Source organism: Sesamum indicum, linkage group LG7, assembly GCF_000512975.1.
Source record: "Sesamum indicum cultivar Zhongzhi No. 13 linkage group LG7, S_indicum_v1.0, whole genome shotgun sequence".
In the NCBI taxonomy this organism is placed as follows: Eukaryota; Viridiplantae; Streptophyta; class Magnoliopsida; order Lamiales; family Pedaliaceae; genus Sesamum; species Sesamum indicum.
The window spans coordinates 2649996-2667324 of NC_026151.1; the positions used below are offsets into that span (position 1 = coordinate 2649996).

A 17329-nucleotide genomic window follows, 5' to 3' on the forward strand; every position below is an offset into this window, starting at 1 on the left:
TGACGGGGATGGAGGCGGCGATGATGGGGGAAGGGAAAGGGTTTCTGAAGAAGGGGAGGGTTTCAGGCGGCGTGGCAGCAACGGGGATGGGGGGCGCTGATGGGGAAGGGGAGGGTTTCAGGCGGCGTGGTAGCAACGGGGATGGGGGGCGCTGATGGGGAAGGGGAGGGTTTCAGGTGGCGGCAGCGAGGGGTAATTTTTTTCTTTTTTTTTAATTATATATTATTATAAATAATATAATATATATAATATTATTATATATTTTTATAGAAAAAAATATTTTATTCTTAAAAAATCAATCAAATTCGCATAAAAGGAGTTAGTAATACACCTAATTTGCTCAATATTGAAAAACACAAAAAAGAAATATGATATTTTTATTAATATGGTATTTTTATTCACAAGGGTACTTTTGTTCATATCATAGGGCGGTTACATATATTTTTTTCATTAAAAAAAATATTATTACATATATTTTAAAATAATATATTTTTATTTTTTATAAATATGACTAAATTTGAGCCACAAATTGAGATTAAATTAGATATAGGTTGTTGATTCACAAAGGGCATTTTTCTTGTTGCTCCTTAAAACTCATATTCAAATGCACTATGGCGGTGTGTACCTTTTTAAAAAATATAGAGTTATAATATTTTAATATTTATATAGATTTATTTGAATCTTTTAAGTATCACAAAGGGGTAATATGAATTTTACCCTTCATTTCTATCATACGAAACAATAAAATAGAATTCTTTCTTATCCCCCTCCCCTTCTCCCCTTCCCCTCTCATTTCATTGAATCAAAAGAAACCCAAAGATAATTAAAAAAAACATATATATAGGAAAAAAAATAAAAAAAGGAATCCCCTCCAATTAAACTCTATCTTCCATGGTCTAGCAACATTCAAATCAAAATTTCCTTTTATTTCATACATTATGCATCCTTATTTTGTATGTTCTTTCTTGTATAAACCATATAGCTAATTTCTCACAAATAAGAGATGCTCAGAACCCAAAATATGATACAATGAGGTTTGTTTAAGCTATCTTAAAATAAAATCTAAAATTTTGGTTCTAATTATTCAAAAAAAAAAAACCTAGCACTTGTTGGTTCAGTTGGTAAGAACAGATCACTTTCAATTCAATAATTGTAGGTTCGATATCCTCTATTAGTGTAAGAATTGTATTGGTGTATCATTTGAAAATATCCCATAAGCGTCTTAAGGGGCATGTGTTGACTATGTTGGTGAGAGAAATTGAAATTATCCAAAAAAATTTATAACAAAAGAAAAAATATTTTAAATTGCATTGCAGAAAACCCAACAAATTTGAACCACATGTCCACAGTCATACAACCCATTAGATTTTATATATATTTATAATGGATTTGAAATCACCCCAATAACCTAATTATTTTATTATATTTGAAATGTTCTAAATTTTTTTGGCTGCATTTAAATGAAAAAATTCATTTCAAATTCCTCAAGGTTGCACTTAGATAGAATAATTTAAATTTAATAAAAGAATTTTAGATAAATTCATATTATGACATAAAATATAATTTAAAATATTTTTTAGTAGGAATTTATTCTAACAAATTTAATTAATTTGTTATTGTGATTTAAAATTCTTAGATATGAACACGACATGTAACTAAATCTAAATGTTATCGTCCGAGTGTAATTTAATTTGAATTAATTTATTACAATTAATGTATCATAAACTTGATTTTAGAAAGTATTCTTAATTAGCCGTGCAAATTGATATATAAAAATATCAAATAACCAGTTCTTGTTTGAAAATGATTCACATGTTGCAAGTTCATCTTTATAAAATTAACTGTAGTTTTTATATTTTTCTATGATCATTCAGACATTAGTTGGGTTGAAATTTTTGTAACTCCATCGAACGCAGGAGTGATGAAGATTTGTTGATCGTATAAGAAAAATAATAACAAATTCAGCCAAGTTTCTTTGTATTTTATCGGCAATTTAATCTTAAATTGATGAATTATATAATTCGCTCAATTCATAATTCGTAGCAAACTCAAAAAGTTCATACACAGTGTAATTGAATTCCACGGGAACCCTATATCTCATTGCTAAAGGTGAAATTTTGGGATGGAGGGCGGCAAGAAGAGAGGCTACGGGTGCGCAATTTCAGCTGGACTCAACGCCGCTCTCGCCGCCGTATCTGCTAAATTCTTTTCCTCCCAGGTGATTAAGTTCAACCGGAAATCCATGAATTAGATTCGTTGATTGAAGTTTACAAAATCCCTAGCAAGCTGCGGAAAATCAGGATTTGAATCTAATACATTGGCGTGGCTTCGATCAGTGCGCATTATCGTACACACAAACGTAGAATTGTTTCCTTAGTTCCTTTTTGTGTGTGGTTCTCCAAATTTAGCTAGTTTTGTTGGAAAATTGACGTCCAGATGTTGGTTAGGGTTTATTAGTTCTGTATGGGCTTATATTTTTGGTCGTTAATCGTTCTAATGTTTGATGGATTCTGTAAAACTTGTTTACCTTTGTGTTCCGATAAACATTAATTGCTTTGAACTGGATGTTAATGTATGCTTTGGAAGTAGTTACGGAGCATAGGGCAGTGTTTGAGTGAAAACATTTGTAGTTTCTTGATATATATCCAATGGTTCAAGTTCACTATAGCCAGCTACTTGATCAGCATCCCACATATTTCTTTTGTAGTTCTTGTGCAAAATCCGTGGCCAGGATGGTTTGTGGTTGAAGTAACTGGTACCGTGAACTCGAATTAGATAGCCAGCTTAAGTGGCCGTGTATATTTTGGCTATCATTTGGTTTACTCATTAAAGAAGTGTAGCAGTTTTAAGGTCTCGAGGACTAGGTGACATGACCTTGTATATATTGCTTAGGATGTGATATATAGTGTTATTTCTTTTGATAAATATCTGAAAGAAATTCGAAGTGTATATTCTTACATTTCAAGTTGATGAATCCCTATGCTTATTACCTCATCCAACGGATACAAATCATCCGTCCAATATCTGTGAGAAGGTGGTTTCATGTACACAGAACATCTCTGAGTTGTCTTTGGTTCTTCCTTTGACTTTCGATTTCCTTGTGTTCATTGAGTAATATAGTTTACTAAAGTCGTTGGATCTCCGATTGACATGTGTCTCCACATTTGCAGTTGAGATATGCTCTGGTTATATTTTTCAATGTTGTGATGTGGGGATGTTATGTTAATAGCATGAAGTCTCTCTCATCTTTACAAGCTACAGTCACCAACTTTGCGACAAACTTTCTCTCTTCTGGGTTGGCTGGATTCTTCCTCTTCGAGGAGGCACTATCTGCTAAGGTAATTTTTTTCTCTCTTCTGGATTGGCTACTCGTCATTGGAAATTGTACGGACTGCTGAAGATTGTAGAGTTTATGGGACCTTTGAACTGCAGTCTTCTTATAGATAGATGGAATAATTCAACAGTACCTGTTTTCTAACAAGCTAGTTTGTTAAGCTCCTAGTAGCCATGGAACTGATTGGACTCTTGAAGCAAGTAATAATTTGGGTTTAATTTTAATATCATGTTACAGAACTTAAGCTCAAAATTTCGAGGAAACTAGATGATAATTAGACCTTTATGTATTGCGATCAGAAGCAAGAATAGAAACATGTGGGTAATGACATCATTGAGTTTTATTTCCATTGGGGTCTTTTGTATGGTATGATATGATCCATGACATCAGTTCTTTCTCCCACTCAAAATTATTGCAACCTTTGATGTTCTATATTCAGGATAGAACCAACTTAGAATTGGGAAATACACTCCTTGATGTCTCATAAGTAAAGGGCAGGCTGAATCGGCAGATGGATTGGTTAGGAGTGAAAAGATAGGTGAGGACTGCTGATTCTGAAGAATACATGGATCGGAGATAAACATGGCTTAAACTATCTAGTCCTTGCTTTATATTGAACAATGACTTAGATGAATTCAAATCGAATCTTTGCCCATAGTTGCTCACCTAGTACTGTGTTTATAAGAACATTGTCATCAAAAGCATATTTGTGCTGGAGAAATATTGAAATTGGACAATTTGTAATGTCTTTCTGGTTGAAGAATTACTCAATCTAATCACACCTAATATAATGACATAAAGCTTACATTTCTAAGAGTAGAACAGATATCAAAAACTTATAGCTACTTTCTAATGCAAGTCTACTTTCCAGTGGTTTGCAGGTGCTTTGCTAATTGTAATTGGTGTTATAGTTCTGAGCAAATCAAGCATCGAGAAGAAAACACATCAAAGTTAGATGCCTGCCTTTTGGGTTTGTCATATTCCTTATGCGGCTGATGGCCGATCTTCCATACTGTTCCATGTTGTCATAACTGTGGCCTAAAGTCGATATCTGAGTTTAGAATGCGGAGGAAGCAACATGCAGTAAGGAGATTGTTTTGTTGGCAATTAGCACAAAAGAATCTGAATACTGGTAGAATAAGAGTTTTGGATGATCTATAGTTTGTTGTATGCCACAAGAAACATTGTATTTAAACTCGCCCTCTGTTTGCTTCTTGCCTTGCTAATTCAGCATGAACAGGGATCAGTCATGTGTGAAATTCTATTTTCTGAGGGTGTTTTTCTAATTTTTATAAAGAAAAAAGATGGATTTTTGAAAGACAAGAACAAAGGAATCAAATTTTACTAGTTCAAGAAGCTGGTTAGATTTGAAAAGGATGCAATTTCAAAGATCTGAAATTCGCACAATGATTTCAAAACTGTTAAGCTGCAAATCTCTTAGATATTATTATAAGAAAGATTTGTTGATAAAACAAAAAACTTTTAAAGTTAATTACACTTAGATTCCTTCAAAAGTTGTGAAATTACATTTTCTGTCAAAATAAATCTGAAGTTACATTTGAATTTTCTATTTATAATTGTACTCCTTTAGCTTTTGAATGGAAAATATTAACGTAAATCAAAAGGTTTGCTTGAACTATCAATTTACTTCTTGATTAACATTTTTTATAGTTAAAATATCCATGTAATATTTCTATAGTTGTAAGGAGGTAAATGTAATATATATGAAGTCAAAATTGTGTTAAAATATTGTATTAATTATATAAATGTTGAATAAAAAGTAGTCGTTGATGAAAGAAAATATTAGTTGTATCGTTAATAATTTATACGGAATATTGAATGAAGCATGACATTAGAAATTTGCTTTTTTATTATTGAGGTTAGCATTTTTTTATCCACATTCAAATAAAAGGGTACAATTATGAACGACGAATTTTCAAAAGAGTGCAAATACAATTTAAAAAGGAACTTGAGAAAAAATATAAATTTATACTTTCTGAGATCTAAATCTAATTATTTCAAATTCTACATTGTTTTTATTTTGAAGTGAACTTACAAACTTTTATTAAGCAAAATAAATGTTTTTGTCATATATTTGATTTAGTAAAATTTGGTTGTTAAAAAATTAAAATCTTAATAGTAAAAACGATCTTCTTACGTTATCAGACATACATGGTGACAAATTACATAAATAATTACATCTAGCTGGTATAAACACACCTAACAATCTTTCTAAAATTTTATTACAATACACAAACATACATCGAAAGAGAAACTTTGTAAGAATAGATATTGCAAGAACTACTTTTAACATTTTCCACCTTCAAAAATAACCAATAGAAAGATACAATTATTATAACCCAATTCATATAAAAGATGAGAGCAAAATCACAAATTAGGTAAAAGGAATTTAATTAAAAAAAAAAAAAGTCACCCTTAGAAAAAAAATGATATGGCTGAAAAAGACAAGTAAAAAAGGTGTCCCAACTTCCTCACTCACACCCCACGAATCCCAAGAATCCCCACTGAGCGGCTAAGTAGAAGAGCTTGACATTCACTCCCTCACCCACCCGTCCATTTCGCGTTCTCCCACTATCCCAGTTAAGGAACACACTCCACTTCTCTCTCCCTCTCATCCCTTTCTCTCTCTTCTGTAATAAAATCTCACACCTCCTCCTCCTCCTCCTACAGTGGTAGAACTGAGGAAAAGACATCAACTTTGGAATAAAAGAATGAGAAAGAAAACAAACAAAATGATGGTGTAATATGGTTAAAGCCACTCAGGTAAAGTAATATCCAGAAAGGGAAAAAGGAAAGCGTGCTGCTTGTGGGTATTCTACATCTTCTTCAGTGTCCCCTTTCAACAACTATTCTTGAATCACCCATATTTCATTTTCCCTTTCATTTTCTTGCTCCTTTTGAATTAGGGTTTCTGTCTGCCTCATCATCTCTTTGTTGTTCCTACCAAGTAAGCTCCTGTGTTCTTGGCCAACAGTGTAAAATTCTTTTCTTGATCGTTGTTATCTGTTTTTGTTTTGTTTGTATCAGTTAGTTTCTTGGGAAAAGGAGGATGCTTGTAGGAGTTTTTGGGTGTTTTGTTTCTGAATTTTTGGTGTGTGGTTGATTTGGGGGTTTTGGTGATGTGGGTCCGTTTTTGTTCTGCTTGATTGTTCTTGAATTGTGATTCTGTTGTTGGGTTTCTTTAATTAAGTTCGTTAAAGATATGCGGTTGGCTCTTTGCAATTTGCTATGGGCTAAAATTTAGATTTCAGTTCATTTGATAGAAGAATATCTGTCCAAGTACTTGGGCTTTTCGGTGGATGCTGCCGCTATAACTGTTCTGTATTTGTTGGTGAAGATTTAGAGAAGCATGATAAAGATTTTTAAATGCTAGAAAATTGGATGTTTGTCTTTGAAGTGTAAGAGGAAAGGGAAGAGAGGAGACGTCTTAACGGTGCTTTAATCATAGCCATTTACACTAGAAAAAGAGGGCATTTGGTTGCATTCATTTTGATTTAGGAAAAAATTATTTCTTGGGATGCAGATGTGTTGTGAATTTAGCATGTTCTGCTGTCATGTCTGAATCGATATCTACGGATCTATCTAGACTGCGAGTAAGCAGCGCTTGTTTTGTTTGAACGTCATTATCTGCATAGATGTGATCTAACATGTGAAGTGTTATTTTTAGTCGAATGGAAATTTTAGAAGTTCATTGACTGTTAATCTCTCAGATGATTCATGATTTTTCTCTAGTAAGATGGTTGGAGTCGTTTCAAATATGCTACAGCAAAATTTGGTCTCCTTGGTAGTGCATTCTTGTGCAGTAGAATATAGAAATTTCTTTTGAAGAATCAGAATGAGTTTTTTAATTGAAACTTCAACTTTGTGTCAAGCATGCTGCTAAAAGAACTTACATCTGTGATATAGATGCTCATCATTCATACCGTCAATATATTATAATCTTTATCAAAGTTGCATGTAAGGCTTGTCATCTGTGAACTGTGATGGTATAGTTTTAATGTTCTGCCATCTACATCAGTTTTGACATTTTAGTGTCTCTAAACCATGCACTTGATTCATCTGAACACTATTTCTTTAGTTCCTGTTAGTTTTAAACGGTATCGTAAATGGAATTTTGTGCTGCAATCGAGCATTATGGTGACTGTATTTGATGAAAGTGAACTGTCATGCTCAATAAGCTCTGTTGTTCGTATACCACTTTTATCATGAATCTTTGATTGTACACTTTATTACATTGTCACGATGGACTTCTTGAAGTGCATTTTTATTAGGTTCACCTTTCTAGTTGCTATATTTCTCATGGAATAATGGTCGTCTTGAAAGATAGATTCTTCGAAAGTTGCTCTCTGCTACTTGATCTCTTCCTGCATATGATGTACTGGTCCACTTCTTTTTGTTTTTGTTAGCACTTTGTGCGAGCAAAAAAAATTGAAAAATTATTTCCAATCATTTCCCCAGGAAATTGGGGAACATTTCTGGTCTGGGTGATGTACTCTTATGTCACTCTCATGTTGTAGTAGGTTTGAAGTTGACATCCAGACTAGCTGATTTCATACCGTGGTCTTAGATGGACGACAGTGGGCATCGTGAAAATGGAAGGCATAAACAACCTCACAGTCAGGTAATTCAGCAATTTAACTTAGAGGAATCCTGCATATATCTGTCAGAATCTCTCTCTCTCTCTCTCTCTCTCTCTAACTGTCTGCTAATCAGTGATCATTAATGATGCTTTTGCTCCAGTGGTTGATGCAGCATCAGCCATCAATGAAACAGATAATGGCCATTATGGCTGAAAGAGATGCTGCAATCCAGGAACGGAATTTGGCCATTTCTGAAAAAAAGGCCGCTTTAGCTGAGAGGGATATGGCTATTTTACAGAGAGATTCAGCAATAGCCGAACGAAATAATGCCATAATGGAAAGAGACAACGCTATTGCCACTCTCCAGTTCCGTGAAAATGCCATGAATAACAGCAACACGTCTCCCTGCCCACCTGGATGCCAAATCCCACATGGAGTAAAACACATTCACCATCCTCAGCAACATGCGCACCATCATCAGTCCCATATGGTTGAAGCTCAGTACAACACCAGGGACATGCACATGGCTGACACTGTTCCAACGTCACCTGTTGCTCCCGAGCCTGCAAAGGCCCGTCGTGCAAAACGAACAAAGGAGGCAAAGCCTGCAACAGCTCCCACGAGGAAACCTTCAAAATCTTTGAAAAAGGTTAAACGGGAAGGCGAGGACCTTAACAAGACAATGTTCGAGAAGCCACATGAGTGGACAAATGGGCCGGATATGAGTAGAACGAAGCAAGATTGGAAGGATCAAGACCTGGGATTGAACCAGGTTGCATTTGACGAGACGACCATGCCTGTGCCTGTATGTTCTTGCACAGGGGTTCTAAGACCGTGCTACAAGTGGGGTAATGGTGGCTGGCAATCTTCATGTTGCACAACCAACTTGTCGATGTATCCTCTCCCAGCCGTACCTAACAAACGACACGCTCGAGTTGGTGGGCGGAAAATGAGTGGAAGTGCATTTAACAAACTGATCAGCCGGCTTGCTGCCGAAGGTCATGATCTATCAAATCCTGTTGATCTTAAAGACCACTGGGCAAAGCATGGGACAAACCGCTACATCACCATCAAATAAGTACCTTTGACAAGAGAAATATCGCATGCACGAAAAACAACATTTAGTGCGAATGTGCTGTTGTTGATGTCCTGAGTTGGGAGGCTGAACTGCTCGCCAAGATAACGGACGATGGTAAAATAAATCTTAATTTTTCAGTTAGTCATCTTGCAAAAGTGATGTTCTCGCCCCTTCATATCTTGTACTCGTCTTTAAGCATTGTCTAGAATGGATGAACTTTGATTCAAGGGAGGAAGAAGAGGTAATATCATGCAATTTGTTTGGAAGAGAAGAGGTCACACTTGTATCTTCTTTGCATGCAACTGCAAATAGCTGTAATCCAGGTTGTGTTGTATGTTCGAATTCTTATCATGTTTGTATCATCGGTAGCCGTAAATTGTGAATAAAGGGTCTCTTTTGACAATTTCATACTATTCTACAAACATTTTTTAAGATGAATAATTTAACCTCATTAACATGTATCAACTGCTATATCTGTTCGGGCCCCGAACAATATATGCAAAACAAAGGAATTTATTACTATGTTGCATTTGTCTGTGAAGAGTTGTTTACTGTGTTTTCACTTCTTGTACCTCTCATCAAATCATCGTCAGCGTTCTAATCTCATAACACCGCAAATATCTCAAAGGCAAAAACCATATGTTAGACAAACAAACATGTAAGTGGGTCTGGTTGACAGGTCTTTGTAGCAATCTATGGTAGTTGTCTGTTTGTTTCTTTGTAATATCTAAATTATTGATGTTGATGTGAACGCAATAAATCGTATGTATTAAAAGAATCAATGATTAAATAGACACTATAGTCATATTAATATTGTTTCCCCGTTATTACAAGACAAGAAGGTATATCTCAGAATCAGACTTGATATGGTGATTACAACAATGGAAACATATTTTATGAGTGAATTTCTAATTTGTTTCTATGCTAGGTAGTAATTTATTCTCCATTAGAATTTTATCGCCGATAAAATAAAATTCTACCGTAAATTCTATAATCTTATTGGTATAAGTTTTTCATCCCATATCAATTGAGCGAGGGTCCTAAAAGTGTTTTGTAAAGTGGGATATTTCTCTTTATTAATATGTGAACGAATAATACACAGTCAGAGTCAGTTTTGTATCGATATCCATAGAGAGATTTGTATATAAGTATTCGATGTAGGTTTGGCTAACGAGAGCGTTTTTCTACAAATGGATGTGGGCCTGTGATGAGTGGCTTCAGGGCCAATTCCTAACGATGTTTGGAGGGCAGATCTCCGTTGAGCCCTCAATGTAGGATTGGCTAAGAGGGAGTCCTTATTGTATGAAGCGTGTGTATTTAATGGGGGTTTCTATTAATGTCTCAAGAGGGATTCACGTGTGAGTTTGCAATGTAGGCTCGGCTAATGGGAGTTTTTTTTAGGAATGGTTGTGCGCTCATGACAAGTGGCACCAAAACTAATTTTATATTTAGAGAGGGATATAAGTATCAACTCAATGTAGGGTTGGCTAAGATGAGTCCTTACTGTATGAGGACGTGTGGAGATTCGATGGGGTAAAATGATACCCATATCGATGTGAGAGGGATCCCGAGGTATTTATAAAAGAAGATATTTCTCTTCATTAATTTTTAATTGGGGTGGATGTAGCCTCTGAAACTTACTTATTGAGAAAATAAATATGATAATAATCAATATAGTTTCTAAAATTTTCATATTTTTTTTATATATAATTTCATATTCGTCCTTCTTAATATTCGATCTTTTGAAATGGATGTGGACCCGTAACATTTACCTCGAGGAAACAAATAAAATAACTAATCAATATAGTTTCCCAAAAAAGTTTCAAATTATTTCTATATAAGACTTCATATTTAATGATTTATTTTGCTATATAATCATCAACAATCGAAAGCACTCTCTCCCGTAAACAACAACTTCTATCATTACCACATGATACCAATATATATTTAAAGGAAATTTTCACTTGATATTATTTACTGGAATAAAATTCAATTATATTAAATTAATTACATTATAAATATTATTATATTTATAATAATTAAATATTATTTTTGAAATCATACATCTATACATGACACGTAAGATACATTCACTATAAATTGAATTTTAATTTCATAGAATTTGAAAGAATATTTTATAAAATAGTATTGTAGATAGGCACGATTTCATTTTCTTGAAGATTTTAGGAGGGGGAAGGGCAGTGGGTCCCAAACTCTCATTAGCAATCCCAGTTGACATTTATTCTTAAACCCAAATGAAATTCAAATGAAATGCAAACGGACAAACAATAAAACATTTTAACAACGTCGGACTTTTCAACCAAATGTTAATCCACTCTGCCTAAATTAATCGGAGCTCACTGTCAAGAAATCAGAAGGGACAAATCACAATGGATTCTTTCAAAATTTAAAATAATTATAAATATTTTTTAAATGAATGATCGCCCAACAAATATTTTTTTATTATAATAATTACGAAAAATATTTATTACATGATCATTTGATACCATATTTATGATATAATATAAATTTTAAAAAAATTATTTATAATTTTTGAACAATAGAAAGATAATTACAATTTTATGAAAGTTGGTTGTAAATTTTTGGATTAAAAACGAAAAGAAAGAAGTAAATGAATTGTGTGTGTTTGTCGTACGCGTCTGGGGCCTGCAGCAGCACTCGTACAAACCTCTTACAGGCACACGCACTCTTGCCCCTACTATTACAGTAGAATTCGTGATTTTTTATGCAATCCAAAGTTTTTGTCTCTTTCACGCACACGCACTCTCTTTGTTTTTCAACGCAATCACCGCCATTTTCAGCGGGAAATTCGCAAGAAATTCCGATTTCAATTCACCCCATTTTGAGTAGCAGCGGTTTCGTGACTCCACGAACTAGAAACAGGGGCTGTTGAGGCTGTGTTTCTTTTGCCAGGTACGAGCATTTGCTGCTGCTGTTCTCTCTCTCTTTTTTTCTTTTTGGACTTTTTTATTTTCCTTAAGTTGAATTCTGGAGTTTGAGCTTTGAAGTTGTGGTTTATTGTGTTTTTCTTCATTTATCTTTTTTGGGTTTTTGATTGTAGGGTTTCTATGAGGGTCGAGTGTTGATGTTTGAAGATTTCAATTCAGTTTATGCTGTGATTACGGAGAGGTTTTATGAGAATCCAAGATTTATGGTGGCTTTGAAAGTCTTATGACTGCGTGTTTTGGGTTATTTGTGTTGTACGATTACCGTAGGCGAACTTAATTTATGTGGTTTGTGTCTTGATTGCGTGATCTTTCGAGTCAGCGTAAAGTTTGATTTTTTGCGGGAAGGGACGGAGAATAATCGAAGTTTGTCAATTTTAGATTGATTTTGATGGCTCAGTCCAATCTGAAGCAACAGATGAGTCAGACTCTTAATGTTGGGGGTCCTCACTCGCGCTCCTTATCTCAACCCATCTTTTTTGCGACTAATTGTTTGCCCCCATTAAGCCCTTTTCCTCCTAGCGAGTCTTCTCTGGCCTCTTCAAATTCGAATTTGAAGGATGCGTCTATGGAGGATGTAGATGTTAGTTCGCGAGTGGCTCCTTCATTTTCCAGGGAAAATCCTTTTCGAGGCAGTGAGAATTTTGCGGGAAGGGACGGAGAATAATCGAAGTTTGTCAATTTTAGATTGATTTTGATGGCTCAGTCCAATCTGAAGCAACAGATGAGTCAGACTCTTAATGTTGGGGGTCCTCACTCGCGCTCCTTATCTCAACCCATCTTTTTTGCGACTAATTGTTTGCCCCCATTAAGCCCTTTTCCTCCTAGCGAGTCTTCTCTGGCCTCTTCAAATTCGAATTTGAAGGATGCGTCTATGGAGGATGTAGATGTTAGTTCGCGAGTGGCTCCTTCATTTTCCAGGGAAAATCCTTTTCGAGGCAATGAGAATCTTCCCCCTCGTAGAGGGCACCGCCGGTCAAACAGTGATGTTCCATTGGGATTCTCTGATATGATTCAGTCATCACCGCAGTTGGTTCCCATAAGCAGCCAGGGTAATTTGGGGAGAATGGTTAATATGAGAGAAACTTCAGGAAATGAGAAGCCCATTGAGCTGCGAAGACGAGAAATGGATACGGTTGGTTATAGCAAGGGCAGTGTTGAGGGAATTGGTGATATAAAATCCGAGGGAGAGGTTGTGGATGACTTGTTTAACTCGTTAATGAATTTGGATCAAGTGGATGCTTTGCACTCATCTGGTATGGAGGATAAAGAGAAAGACCGCCCCATTTGTCGAACCAAGATAGGTGGGGGTGAGAGCAGCAATAATGAGTCAGAGAGCGTGTCAAGGAATGGCATGACTCCTAGGGAAGGAGTGAAAAGAAGTGCTACTGGAGAGATTGCACCCCCACCTCGGCATTACAGGAGTCTTTCGATGGATAGTGCTATGGAGAAAATTTGTCTAGGCGATCAGTCACCAAACTTGCAGACCTCCCTTTGTAATCGAGTGGATCAGCTCTCACCAAGCAATTCCATCAGCGAAAATTCAGCTAAGTTCAACTTTGACTTTGGACATGGTGAATTTAATGATATTGAGCTGAAAAAGATTATGGCAGATGAGAGGCTTGCAGAAATTGCCATGTCAGACCCAAAGCGTGCAAAGAGGTATGATTCTGATGATGTGTTTTATGTGACTAGTACATAGAAAAACTTGTTCCATTTCGAGCTTTCCTACATCCTTGCTTTTTGGGTCCCAGGATATTGGCAAACCGGCAGTCAGCTGCTCGGTCTAAGGAGCGGAAGTTGCGGTACATCTCAGAATTGGAACACAAGGTACAAACTCTGCAAACAGAAGCCACCACGCTGTCAGCCCAAGTTACTATGCTTGAGGTATGTTGTTGTGTACTGATGAGTTTTCCTGTATTTGTTTCTGTTAGTACTAAATTATCATAACCTAAATCATGTTACAGAAAGAATATGCTGAGTTGACCAGTCAGAATAATGAGTTGAAATTCCGGGTTCAAGCTATGGAGCAACAGGCACAGCTAAGAGATGGTATCCAATTTTCTCCCATAAATTAGTTTATGGATTTACTCGAATGTGTGAATGCACTCGAAGTTTGTGATTGTTATAGTCCCCATCTTCTTAACCATCCTGTACCTATGTTCTACATGGAACAGCATGGGTAGTTGAATTCAGTGTCATCATGTCAAAATGATTCCTTGAATGCATCTTTTACTTATACTCTATGAAACCTAAACTGTAAATACTAACCTCCATCTTCATATCCTGGACAAAGTAACTAGATTTGTCAGCCATGGTTATCCTCAAATTTTTCCAGCTATAAATGCACAGACACATGCATATTCTTTCTTCTAGTCTAACTATTTTCTGATATGAAACTTTTATAAGAAATATATGCAGAATTGTATACTACCATTACATTTCTAGGTATACTACTATTGCACATGACATGTCCTACACCCGTGGCAAAAGTTCAGTGTATTTGTTTCCCTAACATTGATGTCGCAGATATTTGACAGGTGGTTGAGCTGTTATATAAACTGTCAAGTTTCTGATTTTGATATATCCTGCTAGTTTTACTGAAAACACAGCCAGACTGTTTGTCGGGATTGAGGACTTGGGCATAGGGTAGGAGTATTCCATCTGAACTTGTTCTATGGCTCCATATCTATTTTTCCAATCTAAATCATTCAAAAACAGCCTTCTCATTTATCTTGTGACCTATATGGGAACAGAAAATTTAATCACTGTGAAGAATTTGTCTTTGACATGTTGGCGAAACCATACAACTGATTTATTTCTTCCCTCTGCCCTCTAACCTAATTGGACATAAATAAAAAACTTATTAACCAAAATACACCTAAACTACTGGGTCTTTTAGGAGCTCGCATATTTTCTCTTTCACTTGGTTGTTTGGAGGACTGAAGAAGGTGGACGGGTTGGAAGAAGGGGAATGCATTCAAATTTCAATAATTTGCATTAGGGCTTGATATAGGCTTGCCATGAGTTTGCATATTTTATTCTTAACTTTGTGATTGAGGAGCATTATAACAGGCTTAACATTTTTTATCATGTTTGTGAAGCATGTTGCAACAGTAAGGAAAAAACTTAAATTTTTCACGTACCTGTTATCTTTTTTGACATCAAATGTTTGATCTTGTGGCTATCCATTTACCTTCCTTTACTGGCATTGTCGTAATGTTCACAAGAAGACAACTGGATTTTGCTTAAACTGTTGTATGGTTATGTGGTGGCATATGGTTCTGAATATCACATGTTGCCTATACCAGAGGACGCGTTATTATCTGGAGATGGTTTCAAGTTAATATGATACATAGTTTCTTATGATTTGGCTTGCGCCGTCCTGCCTGATAACAAATTAATATTGGAGTATATGGTAAACAGCCCTCAGAAAATATCCAGAAACTTTTATCACCTTGCCTGCACTGATATATGTAGTTGGTGTTTCAGATTCAGATATGTGTAGCTTGTAATCGTATAAGACATGGATAAAAGGAATAATTGCTAAACTCTTTGCTTGGCAGCTTTACATGAGGCATTGACTGCGGAAGTTCAACGTTTAAAGCTTGCAAATATGGAGCTTAGAGATGAGAGAAGAACACCAAATGGGATGGCTCAGCAAGTAACTATGAAGCAGCACGTGTTCTCCATGCAGCATCAGCAACCTAATCAAATGCAACGATTATCAGCGCCAACATCTACAACCTCGACTACAACTTCAACAGCGCCTACCTCAGCATAGCAACTCATGTCCGAGAATGGAGATGCTCAAATTTAATAGGACTCCTACACAGTATCTGGTGATGCAGATGTTACAGTATTCAGGCGGCTTCGTTTAGACTACTACAGCATATATATTTGTTTATATTCATTTCAAATTACTTAGAGCATTATAATTTCATACATTGAATTGCTTTCTGATATACATAAAAGGTAAAACTACAGTATTAGGAGTTGAAGTTAAAGCTGAAGTTGTTTCGTTTTTCTTTAATGTTGCCTATGGAGGTATGGGGACTAGTTGTGTACTTTCCGTTACTGCAACATGTTAGGCCCATTTGTATGATTTTGACTGCAAAGTGTTTGATTTCTTGATTTAGAATTACCCGATTACCCGTCTAGTTGGTCTTAACTTATTAGAATTTGAACTTTTGGAACTCAACTTTTACTTTGATGTTGTAGCTCTTCTGCAGCAACTACGGAACAGATACATTAGAGGAAACCCGGTTTAAGAGTTTTTCCACAAGCCTTCTACTGGCTTAGATTTTCAGAATTTCTTCAATGGTTCTCGACTGGAGTGATTCAGGATCATGAGCTTTGTTCACTGTGAACTAGTTACCGGTCACTTGATCAAACGGCTCGTGTTCCCTGAACCACTTGGGATCTAGTATCATTGTGAGAATTATACAGTTTTGCTCATTAAATCATGCACATGTCAAATGTTTGCTTCTTTCTTGTCCATGGCAAGAGTCGAGTTTGCTTCCAATCACCACACATTGGCGTGGCTTGCCTTGAAACCCTTGATACATGGATGACTCCAGGCTTCTCACTCATATATAGTATTTTCTTGGTAGCTCTGGGACCAATAGGTCATGGTGATCTTCCCACTCATAATGTTGGGTGGTTAATCTCACTGTTGGTCCTAATGAATTCGGCATCATTGACGACTGAGATCACTCTGAATTTATTCGGGCTAGTAACTTGTAACACCCACTACCCTCTAATTCTTTTATCTTATTCGAAATAAAAATATTTATTACTTAATAAAATTATATAAAATAATAAATTAATATTAAATTATAAAGAAATGGTGAGAAAAAAAATGATATGATATTAGAGAGAAAAAAAAAGATGCATGAAAATTAAAAGAATAGGAAAATAAGTATTAATGTTGTATTTGGATTGAAGGATTTGAAATTATAGGTTTTAAATACTTCAAAATAAATCCGTTGGATATGTTTGGATAATTTTAAGTATAAAGGATTTCAAATTCTTTTATTTTAATTTGGAACTAATTTTTAATGAATATGAATGGATTTCAATTTTCTTTCAAATGGAGTCATTTGAAATCCTTCCTCAAAATCCGAAATCCATCAATTCAAAATACATCCTAAGATTTAGTAAAAGAGTGGGAAGTTAGATAGAAATTTAAATATTAAATTAAATTAAATATTAAAAAAATAGTGAGCGAAAAAATTAAAATACCAAAAAGGTACTTTCTCTTAATAATCATAGGGAAAATATATCTTTTATTAAAAAAATATTGACATAAGTTTATTAGTTAATCTAAATATATTATCACAATACATTC

At 35.3% G+C, this 17329-nt stretch overlaps 3 protein-coding genes across 17 annotated transcripts; all 3 read left to right on the forward strand.

The window, feature by feature from the left end:
- LOC105166007 lies at positions 1897–4606 on the forward strand. Its single transcript, XM_011085179.2, has 3 exons — positions 1897–2218; positions 3171–3338; positions 4206–4606. The coding sequence occupies exons 1-3, from the start codon at positions 2123–2125 to the stop codon at positions 4287–4289; spliced, it is 348 nt and encodes a 115-aa protein (XP_011083481.1). The 5' UTR covers positions 1897–2122; the 3' UTR covers positions 4290–4606.
- LOC105166008 (protein BASIC PENTACYSTEINE6) lies at positions 5848–9421 on the forward strand. Of its 13 annotated transcripts, XM_020695375.1 has the most exons (5): positions 5848–5934; positions 6026–6118; positions 6262–6302; positions 7873–7976; positions 8096–9421. In XM_020695375.1, the coding sequence occupies exons 4-5, from the start codon at positions 7923–7925 to the stop codon at positions 9011–9013; spliced, it is 972 nt and encodes a 323-aa protein (XP_020551034.1). In that variant the 5' UTR covers positions 5848–5934; positions 6026–6118; positions 6262–6302; positions 7873–7922; the 3' UTR covers positions 9014–9421. The 13 variants fall into 13 exon arrangements, with proteins under 13 accessions (XP_020551034.1, XP_020551033.1, XP_020551032.1 ...); XM_020695374.1 differs by lacking the exon at positions 6262–6302; XM_020695373.1 differs by lacking the exon at positions 6262–6302 and having other exon boundaries at positions 7876–7976.
- On the forward strand, positions 11676–16139 carry LOC105166009 (transcription factor VIP1). Of its 3 annotated transcripts, none has more exons than XM_011085193.2 (6): positions 11676–11947; positions 12096–12611; positions 12918–13641; positions 13734–13866; positions 13947–14031; positions 15546–16139. In XM_011085193.2, the coding sequence occupies exons 2-6, from the start codon at positions 12371–12373 to the stop codon at positions 15761–15763; spliced, it is 1401 nt and encodes a 466-aa protein (XP_011083495.1). In that variant the 5' UTR covers positions 11676–11947; positions 12096–12370; the 3' UTR covers positions 15764–16139. The 3 variants fall into 3 exon arrangements, with proteins under 3 accessions (XP_011083495.1, XP_011083496.1, XP_020551039.1); XM_011085194.2 differs by having other exon boundaries at positions 12096–12360; positions 12667–13641; XM_020695380.1 differs by lacking the exons at positions 11676–11947; positions 12096–12611 and having other exon boundaries at positions 12622–13641.